At 45.8% G+C, this 11,570-nt stretch overlaps 1 protein-coding gene across 1 annotated transcript in view; it reads right to left on the reverse strand.

Moving 5' to 3' along the window:
• LOC119961267 (zinc finger protein 850-like) overlaps positions 1–11,570 on the reverse strand; it is a 34,819-nt gene that overhangs the window by 13,068 nt on the left and 10,181 nt on the right. Inside the window, exons 2-5 of the mRNA XM_038788698.1 lie at positions 9,981–10,062; positions 7,715–7,841; positions 5,517–7,037; positions 1,961–2,047 (exon numbers count right to left, since the gene is read on the reverse strand). Coding sequence (XP_038644626.1) covers positions 1,961–2,047; positions 5,517–6,697 — 1,268 coding nt within the window. The 5' untranslated portion in view covers positions 6,698–7,037; positions 7,715–7,841; positions 9,981–10,062. The remainder of the gene's footprint in view (positions 1–1,960; positions 2,048–5,516; positions 7,038–7,714; positions 7,842–9,980; positions 10,063–11,570) is intronic.

Genomic DNA, 11,570 nt, shown 5'->3' on the forward strand with positions numbered 1-11,570 from the left:
ACTGCAATGTTGAGGTGAGCCTACTTGTGATACTAATAAAGATTATTATCTACCTTTTTAATACAATCAGTTTTTAACTGTCTCTTTAGTTCTTTAATATTAATCAGCGTAGACGTGTTGTGGGGTAACCCTGTGTGTGGAGTCTGTCTCATGGTGGTAACATGGAACATCGAGGTGATAGAAGAACCCAGACGGGATATCTGAAGAATTTAATTTAATAATCTTTATTGTCACAAGTAGGCTTACATAACACTGCAACGAAGTTACTGTGAAAATCCCCGCGTTGCCATATTCTGGCGCCTGTTCGGGTACAGAGAGGGAGAAGCCAGAATGTCCAATTCACATAACAAACACATCTTGTGGGAGGAAACCGGAAAACCTGAGGGAACCCACCCACACACAGGGAGAACATGCAGACTCCACACAGACAGTGACCCAAGCAAGGAATCGAACCTGGGACCCTAGTGAGGTGAAGCAACTGTGCTAACCACTGTGCTACCATGCCGCCATACCAAACTGTACAGAACTGTGTTGTGGGCTCAAAATGCAAAGCATGATGATCAATTTAGTCAAGTCACAGCCTTGCCAGAATTAGCAATGGCTGCAAAATGAATTGTCCAGGAGAACTAACCTCGAACTGTGAGACAGACGTGTTTGTTTGAGGTGATAAAGGTCTCCGTATCAGTCTGGGGATTGATAACAGTGTCAGAGATCACAAAGTAGAGCCAGGCTGGCTCGATTCCTTCAGACATCAACTTGTAAAAGGCGCAGGACACAGGACCAAGGGAGAAGGCAATGATGTCATTGAAAACAAATGAAATGGGCTAAAAACAGGTTTTACCTAAGATTTTCTATTCCTTTACGGAGATCAACGCCCATTTATTCCCATTAATGAATAAAACAAAGGTGTGTGTCTCTATCTAACTCAGCATTTATTGCCCATCTCAAATTGCCCTTGAGAAGGTGGTGGTGAGCTGACTTTTTGAACTGCTGCAGTCCCTATGGTGTCACCCACAGTGCGGTTAGGGAGGAAGTACCAGGATTCTGACCCAGGGACAGTGAAGGAACGGCGATATATTTCCACAGCAAGATGGTGAGTGTTCCAATCCCAGTGATGTAATAACTGGATGGGAAGATCCGAGGGAGGAACCCTGGCTCAAAAGAATGTAACTTTGTTTAGAAAATGTAAAGAAACAGTCAGAGGATTGCCAATTGGCTTTCAACGACATAAACATTTATTAAACACGAAAAGGGGCAGCACGGTAGCATGGTGGTTAGCATAAATGCTTCACAGCTCCAGGGTCCCAGGTTCGATTCCCGGCTGGGTCACTGTCTGTGCGGAGTCTGCACGTCCTCCCCGTGTGTGCGTGGGTTTCCTCCGGGTGCTCCGGTTTCCTCCCACAGTCCAATGATGTGCGGGTTAGGTGGATTGGCCATGCTAAATTGCCCGTAGTGTCCTAAAAAGTAAGGTTAAGGGGGGGGGGGGGGGGGGGTTGTTGGGTTACGGGTATAGGGTGGATACGTGGGTTTGAGTTGGGTGATCATTGCTTGGCACAACATCGAGGGCCGAAGGGCCTGTTCTGTGCTGTACTGTTCTATGTTCTAAGTCTGACTATGATACAATATTCATTCACTCCTACTTATCTTCACAAACGTGCACAATTTTCAAGGACAACAGAGGTTACAACATATCTTTTGCTAGAATGTTCCAGTGGACACAGTCCCTTTCAACCCATAGGTTGACCATGATCAGACACACGTCTCCCCCCACTCAGAAACCAAGTGGCAGGTGCAATTCAATCCATCTTATGTGGATTCCTCCTCAATTTCCCCCCAGATGATTGTCACGAGTGTTTCCAAACTCGACTTTTAAACAGATACGCTTTAAAAACTTCTGCCAAATCAATGCTTTCTCTCAGCTGCATCCACCAAAGATCCACCTTCAGATGTTCCAGCTAACCTTTCAAACAAGGCATCCTCTCTGCTGTTGTAGCAAGGAGCCGCCTCCAGGTTTTCCAACTCTCTGTTCGGAATTCCTTTGTCTTGACTGCAACATGAATCGAAAGTCTACACAACTCAGGTACTCAGTCCCCAACAGAATATTATTGCTTCAAAAATTTGAAAGACACCAAACTTTCCAATTGCTTCAGATATGGGGCTTGTTCGCAGCCAACCTCATCAGCTCTTCTCTTCCCTGCTCTGACTTTAACTTCCATGAACAGTAGCCTGTTCCAAAGATAGTTCCTCTGTGCTCCTTCTCACTTCAATACTCCTGGAGCTTTTCCATTCCCTGTTTTATCGAGCTAACTGTCCCTTAGTTCCCCTAGAGCTTGCTTTCGTGCACGTTACTCCATTCTATTGCTATCCTGCTTCTAGCAGAGCAGAGAGCTGTTCACTCTCTCACGTTCTCGCCCCAAATGAGATTAATTCAGTGAAAATGTCACTCAAAAAGCCTTCCCACCTCAAGGGTGCCCCTGGTTGCTGAGCAACAATTCATTATTTCTCCAACCTAATGTTTACTTTTCATGCTGCAAACTCCCCAGCACAACAGGAACAGTTTGAACTGAAACCTTCCCCCACCGACACATGCAAATACCTTTGTTCCAACACGAATCCAACCAGAGTTCCACTCTTCCTACACAGAAATACTAAATCAAACCCACTGAAATCTATACTCGATTTTAATATTTAACAACGCAAATATAGATCACTTAAATCTCCCTGTTTTCCTGACATGAGTGACTTGGAGGTGAATTCCCAGGTGGAGGTGTTCTCAAGTATCTGCTGTCCTTGTCTTTCTACCTTCTAATTGGCTGGCATGGCAGCACAGTGGTTAGCACTGTTGCTTCACAGTGCCAGGGTCCCAGGTTCGATTCCTGGCTTGGGTCACTGTCTGTGCCGAGTCTGCACGTTCTCCCCGTGTCTGCGTGGGTTTCCTCCAAGTGGTTCGGTTTCCTCCCACAAGTCCTGAAAGATATGCTGTTAGGTGAATTGGACATTCTGAATTCTCCCTCAGTGTACCCGAACAGGCGCCAGAATGTGGCGACTAGGGAATTTTCACAGTAACTTCATTGCAGTGTTAGTGTAAGCTGACTTGTGACACTAATAAATATTTTTATCATTAATTGGCAGATGTTGAGAGTTTGGAAGGTGCTGCTGAAGGAGCCTTAGTGAGTTTCTGCAGCACATCTTGTAGATGGTACACGCAGCTACTATTGTGCATCAGTGGTGGGGGCAGTGAATGTGGAAAAGATGCCAATCAAGCGGGTTGATTTGTTATGGGTTATGCCAAGTTTCTTGAGTGTAGTTGTAGCTGCACTCATCCAGACAAGGGGAGAGTATTCCATCACACTCCTGACTTCTTCCTTGTAGATGCCAGACAGGCTTTGAGGAGTCAGGAGGTGAGATAGACACCCCAGGATTGCTAGCCTGTGACCTGCTCTTGCAGCCATAGTATTTATGTGGCAAGTCCAATTCAGCTTCTGATCAATGGTAACCTCTAAGGTGTAGTGGGGGATTCAGCCATTGAATATGAAGGGTAATGGTCAGATACTCTTTTGTTGGAGATTGGATTGGATTTATTGTCACGTGTACTGAGGTATTGTTCTGCGTACAGTCCATAAAGATCTTTCCACAGATGGAAAAAACATAGGACATACATAATTACACAATGTAAATACATAGTCACAGGCACCAGGTGAAGCATATGGAGTGTAGTACTACTCAGTAGAGAAGGTGTGTGAAGAGATCAGTTCAATCCACATGAGGGCCATTCAGGAGTCTGGTAACACAGGGAAGAAACTGTTTTTGAACCTGTTAGTGCTGTTCTCAGACCATCGTATCTCCTGGCCGATGGAAGAGAGAATAACCCGGGTGGGAAAGGGGTCTTTGATTATGCTTCCTGCTTTCTCAAGGCAGCGGGAGGTGTAGATGGAGTCAATGGATGGGAGGAGATTTCGCCAGATGGACTGGGCTGTGTTCATGTTTCTCTGTAGTTTCTTATAGTTTTGGGCCTTGTCTGGTGATTGTCTAGCAATTGTGTGACCCACATGTTCCTTCCCACACATTAGCTCAAGCCTGGATATTGTCCTGATCTTGCTGCATTTGGACATAGACTGCATCAGTATCTGAGGAGCTCTGAATGGTGCTGAATATTGTGCAGTGATCTGCAAAATCCCCACTTCTGACATTATGATGGAAGGAAGGTAATTGATCAAGTAGCTGAAGATGGTGGGACCAAGGACACTACCCTGAGGAACTCATTCAGTGATGTCCTGGAGGTGAGATGATTGACCTCCAACAACCACAACCATCTTCCTTTATGCCAGGATGGGCTGAGTGGCCTCCTTCTCTGCTGACTGACTGTGTGATATAAAGAGAGGAATTTCAGCTGCTCCAGTCACTCCAACTAACTGACGTCCCTCATTCCTGGTGTCCTCATAAATCTCCTCTGCAATCTCTCTGAAAACGTCACATCTTTTCAAAAGTGTGGGACCCATATATAGGTTCCCATTCCAGAGGGATAGAATTGAAAAGCAGGGAGGTTATGTTCAACTGGTTTTGAGCCCTGGTTCGACTGCACTGGGAGCTCTGTCAACATTGGTGATCTTCATTTAGAAAAAAAGAATAGAGACACTGGAGAAGTTGCAACAAATGTTCACAAGAATAATATTTAACCCTCAGGAAAGGTTACGGCTGCCTTTCACTAGAAAGGAGACGACTGAAGGGTGAACTGATGGGAGTCATTAAGAATATGCAGGCGTTCGGGCACCACGGTGGCGCAGTGGTTAGAATTGCTGCATCACGGCGCCAGATCCCAGGTTCAATCCCGGCTCTGGGTCACTACCGTGTGGAGTATGATCATTCTCCTCTTGTTTGCGTGGGTTTAGCCCCCACAACCCAAAGATGGGCAGGGTAGGTGGATTGGCCACACTAAATTACCCCTTAATTGGGAAAAATGAATTGGGTACTCTAAAATTTTTTAAAAAGAGCTTGAGATGAACAGCGTGAATACATTGAAGGGGAACTAGATAAATACATGAGGGTGAAAGGAATAGAAGGAGATGCTGATGGGGGGGGACATGTAGAGGGGTGGGTGGAGGTTCATGTGGAGCATAAATATTGACACAGATCAATTGATCCGATTGTCCTGGCCCTGTGCTGCAGACTCAATGCAACAGAGACAAATGTATTTATGTTAGATATACCTGTAGTGTTATTAAAAACACTATTTACTGTCCAGGATAAAATAAATGTCCTTCAGCAGCTTTTGTGGATCATTTGAGTGGAAATGTGCTCTCCCAGGCTCAGCATCTGCCCACTGGAAGCAAAGTCTGACACCAGCCAGTCCAGCAGAAAGAAACCCTCCAACTCTCCCCTTCACCAAGTGTCAGAATGAATATGGTTCAGTCCTGGATGTAATTAACAGCAGCAAAAACAGCAGAATCCAGTCCCGGTCATCACTTATTGACTTGCTGGTGTCTCAGCAGGTGGGATGACTGAGTAAATTCCTCTGTTAATCTTTGTGAACTTTCTGGTGTGTCTGTAGGTGGGATGACTGAATGAATCCCTTCCCACACTCAGAGCAGGTGAATGGCCTTTCCCCGGTATGAACTTGCTGGTGACTCTGCAGATCAGATGAAAGAGCGAATCCCTTCCCACATCCAGAGCAGGTGAATGGTCTCTCCCTGGTGTGAACGCGTTGGTGTGCTTGCAGGTTGGCTGAACGAGTGAATCCCTTCCCACATTCAGAGCAGGAAAATGGCCTCTCCCCAGTGTGAAGTTGCTGGTGATTCTGCAGGTCCGATAACTGAATGAATCCCCTCCCACACTCATGGCAGGTGAATGTCCTCTCCCTGGTGTGAACCTCCTGGTGTGATGCTAGATGAGATGATTGAATAAAACGTTTCCCACACTCGGAGCAGGTGAATGGCCTCTCCCTGCTGTGAACCCCCTGATGTGATGCTAGGTGAGATGATTGAATAAAACGTTTCCCACACTCGGAGCATGTGAATGGCCTGTCCCTTGTGTGGACTCCCTGGTGTGTCACTAGGTGCGATAATTGAATAAAACGCTTCCCACACTCGGAGCAGGTGAATGGCCTCTCGCTGCTGTGAACCCCCTGATGTGTCACTAGGTGTGAGGATTGAATAAAACACTTCCCACACTCGGAGCAGTTGAACAGTCGCTCCCTCGTGTGGACTCGCTGGTGTATCAGCAGGTGGGATGACTGAGTGAAACCCTTTCCACACTCGGAGCAGGTGAACGGTCGCTCCCCCGTGTGAACTTGTTGGTGATTCAGAAGGTCAGATGAATGATTGAATTGTTTCCCACACTTGGAGCAGGTGAACGGTTTCTCCCCGGTGTGAACTTGCTGGTGTGTCAGCAGGTGGGATGACTGAGTGAATCCCTTCCCACACTCAGAGCAGGTGTACGGCCTCTCCCTCATGTGAATTTGCTGGTGATTCCACAGGTCAGATGACTGGAGAAATCCCTTCCCACACTCGGAGCAGATGAACGGTCTTTCCACAGTGTGACTGCATTGATGAAACTTGAGGGCAGAAGGGGAGCAGTCTCCTTCCCCACACTTGGAGCAGGCGAATGGTCTCTCCCCAGTGTGAACAGGTTTATGAGTTTCCAGTGCAGACGGGTTACGGCTATCCTTCCCATAGTCCTCAACTTCCCGTGGTTTCTCCATGGTGCGGGTGTTTTTGTGTCTTTCCAAGTTTGACAATCAGTTAAAGCCTGGTCCACACACACAGCATGTGTACGGTCTCTTCCCCGCTGGAAATGGTGTGATATTTCTGCAGCCTGTATAATTGGTTAAAGCCCTCTCCACAGTCAGTGCACTGGACACTCTCACTCAGATCTGTGTTTCTTGGTGCCTTTCCAGTCATACTAACGTGATGGCCAAAACAGACAATTTCCCTTTCGTGATTCAAAGACTGATGGCATTCAGGTTCTGGTAATTCGAGTGGCTCTGTTAAGTCTTGATGCATTTTGAGATTTCTGGCTGCAAATCCTCCCCTTCTGACATCCTGTAAAAGGAGTTTACAAAAGTCTTCACTAAGTACAGGACAGAAATTCAGAACAGACAATGCTAGTTTCTGTATAATATTCCTCTCCCTTTCCCCTGAATTGGTTTATCTCCATCCCACACATTCTTCCCACATTCTCACTATGATTTAATAATTAGTACTTCATTACTTAACTATAAATACTCTATCTAATATGTACCATATTACAAAACTGGATATAGCTGGGTCCTACATTGATTTACTATCTCCTCGGGGCAGCATGGTGGTGTAGTGGTTAGCACTGCTGCCCCAGGTCGGGTTTGCACGTTCTCCCTGTATCTGCGTGGGTTTTGCCCCCACAGCCCAAAAAGATGTGCAGGTTAGATGAATTGGCCACGCTAAATTGTCCTTTAATTGGGAAATAAAAGAATTGGGTGCTCTAAATTTAAAGAAAATACTGTCCCCTTAAATGTCAGCCATCTCTGTGGATGCCAGCCCTTTTGAACATTGGGAAAGAGGCCATCCTTTTAGGCAGACAAAATAAATGTGTCAAGCTGAGGGAGAGAGACCTGGGCCAATCTGCCCAGAGTCTGCACCCTCCCTGGATTCAGTTCTTTTCCCTTCGGTTCCTGCAAGTCAACAATTTAACCCCAGAATGAGTAAATGAAAAGGGGGAGGAAAGACAGTGTTTCACTCACAGATTTGGAGTCAGGAGGAGGTTTACTCTTCTGTGAAGCTCAATCTGAATGCACCCAAAGCCGTGCTCTGATTGGCTGGAGGAACAAAGTTCTTCCGGTCCCTTGACAATTGCCGTTAGTCGATGACCTGCACGAAGACAATGGGAAAGCGGAAGTCACATCAATCCGAAGACACTTTGACCCCTTATCACACTCAACTGTTGATCAATAGAAAGCGCAAATCTTTGCACATGCGCACAACATCTTACGGTTGAACATGCACGTCCGCGCGATGAATGGAGCGGTTTCCCAGGCGCGGAGGCTTGTGGGAGCTGGAGCGGCCATTAATCGTTGGGAACCCAGTCTCTGAACTCCTGGCACTGTATGACCGGTGGTCGTGAGAGGGCGCATTGAACCCACCCGGACAGAAAATACAAGTGGGTCGTCATTGGAATTAATTATAACACCGTTTAGCAATATCATTTGTTAAATTCACGTTTTAAGATTTAGACACCAGAGTGACACATTATGGAGGTAAATAGCGCAGTGTGAAACAGAATCCGAGAGCCAGCAGCATTGGGGAGGAGAACTGGGCAATTTAATTTAATTTATTATTGTCACATGTATTGGTATACAGTGAAAAGTATTGTTTCTTGCATGCTATACAGACAACGCATAGCATACATAGGAAAGGAAGGAGAGACTACATAATGTAATGTCATAGCTAGCGTGTGGAGAAAAGATAAACTTAATATGAGGTAGGTCCATTCAAAAGTCTGATAGCAGTAGGGAAGAAGCTGTTCTGGAGTCGGGTAGTACATGACCTCAAACTTTTGTATCTTTTTGCTTTTTAAAAAAATATATATTTTTCTTCCAATTAAGGGCAATTTAGCATAGCCAATCCACCGACCTTGCACATTGGATTGTGGGGGTGAAACCCACACAGACACGGGGAGAATGTGCACACTCCCCACAGACAGAGACCCAGGGCTGGGATCGAACCCGGGTCCTCAGTGCCGTAGGCAGCAGTGCTAACCACTGCGCCATTGTGCCACCCTTTGTATCTTTTTCCTGACGGTGCACCCACCCGGGTGCGTGGGGTCCTTAATTATGCTGGCTGCCTTTTCAAGGCAGCGGGAATTGTAGACAGAGTCAGTGGATAAGAGGCTGGTTTGCATGATGGATTGGGCTACATTCACAACCTTTTGTAGTTTCCTGCGGTCTTGGGCAGAGCAGAAACCATACCAAGCTGTGATACAACCAGAAAGAATGCTTTCTATGGTGCATCTGTAAAAGTTGGTGAGAGACACAGCTGACATGCCAAATTTCCTTAGTCTTCTCAGGAAGTCGAGTCGTTGGTGGGATTTCTTAATGGGCATGGGAGGGATGAGGACACGTTGTTGGTAATCTGGTTGGTAAATCCGAAGTTCTCGACCCTTTCTAAATCATTCCATTGATGTAGACAGGGGCATGTTCTCCACTATGCTTCCTGAAGTCGATGCCAATCTCCTTTGTTTTGTTAACATTGAGGGAGAGATTATTTAGCGAGAGAAAGTTGTGTGATAACCAGAGTATCAATTTAAAATTTCTATCCTGTCCTGGCAGTGATGGTTTTGATTGATGTGTTTACAAGGGATTGGAATGGAAGGATTTTCAGTTGGAAATATCTCCATTCATTAGGACATAACTAGCATCAGTGATTCAAAGTCAAGATAGGAATCCTTGCTCCCTGTTCCAAAAGGTTTCAAACATCAATGCCCCGGCTGATGAAGGCAAGCATACCATATGCCTTCTTAATCACCTTGGCCACCTGCGTTTCCACTTTTAGGCAACTGTGGACCTGCACACCTCGATCCCTCTGTATGTTAATGTTCCTAAGGGTTCTGCCATTTACAGCATACAGAAAGTAAAGCAAATGTACAGGTGTAGAAAATCTAGACTGTTGCTCAGCTACCAGCGTTATATTGGGGCAGCAAGAACTTTGAAGTTCACTGTGAGCGAGTGTCAGGATGAGCTGGCCACAAGACAGGGGACTGCAGAGAGCAGATTTCAGAAAAGTTGAGAAATTTCAGTAAGTCCCAGAAACAAATGAATGGAACAAAGTAGAGTTCCAGGAAGACTATCAAATCAAAAGAAAAAAAATGGGAATTTGAACAAAGTCCTGTTCAGGGAAATTCAAATCAAAGGCAGAGAAAGGATTTGAAATAAACAGACTACTGCAGGATCTAATTTTAAAGTCGGCTCGAGGAGAATATCCGAGGTGATCAAAAGGTTGCTGACAACTTACTACAGCCTGTGAGACAGTTGTGTCCTGTGGGTGAGGCTGGGTACTTCAGAGACTGTTTGGAAGCTTAAGTGCACATTGTCACCTAGGACAGAGGAATGCAGAAATTAGAGTTGAAATCCTGGAGTTGGATCCTTGGTGAAGACATCCGAGACAAAGCATTGTGTGGCTGAAGACGCCAAAGCATTTTCTTCGAGAGCGAAGATTGGAAACCCTTGTGTAGAAGACAGTTTCTGTGAGAAACTCAGTGTGACAAACATCTGGGAAATTGATGAGAAATCCATAGACGTTGTATTGGATGGTCTCTGTCACTTGGTTTGAGAATGTGGGGTGTCTGACCACATTTCACCCATTGGTTTGCATAGACTGTGTACATACTGAGAACATTAAAGTACGAGATAAGGTTTGTAACTTGTGTACACTGGATACACGACAGGCCCGACAGTTCAATCAGCTCCACTCTCAGCTCAGGAGAGCTCAGCAGCTCCACACACTATCCACAGGAGAGATCTCCTGGTCCAGCGGGACCAAGATTCGCGTTTTAACTGACACCACAAAAAAACATCAGTTACTCATCTGATTGCTGTGCAAACTTACTCTGCTTTAACAGGCTGTAATGAAACAGCAACAACTTGTATTTATACAACATGATTAATGTAATAAAACATCCCAATGTGTTTCAGGGGAGATTCATAAAGAAAAACATTGTCACTGAGTCACATTGGGCGATATTTGAACAGATGGACACACGGATGATTGGAGAGGCAGCTTTTAACAACAATCTTTAATCAGGAGAGAGACGGAGCTTCTGGGGAGTGAATTTCAGAGTTTCATACCAAGGTCCTGCCACGAATGGTGGAGTTATTAAAATCAGAGATGTGAAGAGGCCAGAATGAGAAGAGTACGGACATCTCAGAGAGGGTGCGATTAGAGATTACAGAGATAAGGAGGGACAAGGCTAGGGAGGAATTTGAAACAAGGATGTGAATTTTTAAATTGAGGTATTACCAGACCAGGAGCAAAGTCAGTTAGCACAGGGCTGTTGGTGAACAGTTGGTGTCAGGAAGCAGAGTTTTGGATGATCTCACATTTCTGTGTGGGGGTGGGGTGAATGGGAGAGGCTGGTCAGGAATGTATCGGAATCATCAAATCTAAATGTAACAGGGGCATGGATGAGGGTTTCAGTATCAGGTGAGCTGGGGTGTGGGGGGGGGGGGGGGGGGGGGGGGGGGGGGCAGGTGACAGTATGGAGATTGAAATATCTGGTATTAGTGATAGTGTGGATATGTGGTCAGAAACTCGTCTTGGGGTCAAATCTGACACGGCGATTGTGGAGACTGTGGTTCAGCCTCAGACAGTTTCCAGGGAGAGGGATGGACTCGGGAGTTAGGAAAAGGGAATTTGTGGTGGTGACTGAAGACAATGGATTCGGTCTTCCCAATATTTAATTGGAAGAATTTTCTGCTCATCCAGTACTGGATGTGGGATTAACAGTTTGATAATTGAGTAACAGTGGAGGAATGGAGAGGGATAGTGGTGAGGTAGAGCTGGGTGTTGTCAGTGTACATGTGAAAACTAACACGGTGCTTTTGG

Source organism: Scyliorhinus canicula, unplaced genomic scaffold (assembly GCF_902713615.1).
Source record: "Scyliorhinus canicula unplaced genomic scaffold, sScyCan1.1, whole genome shotgun sequence".
Lineage (NCBI taxonomy): Eukaryota > Metazoa > Chordata > Chondrichthyes > Carcharhiniformes > Scyliorhinidae > Scyliorhinus > Scyliorhinus canicula.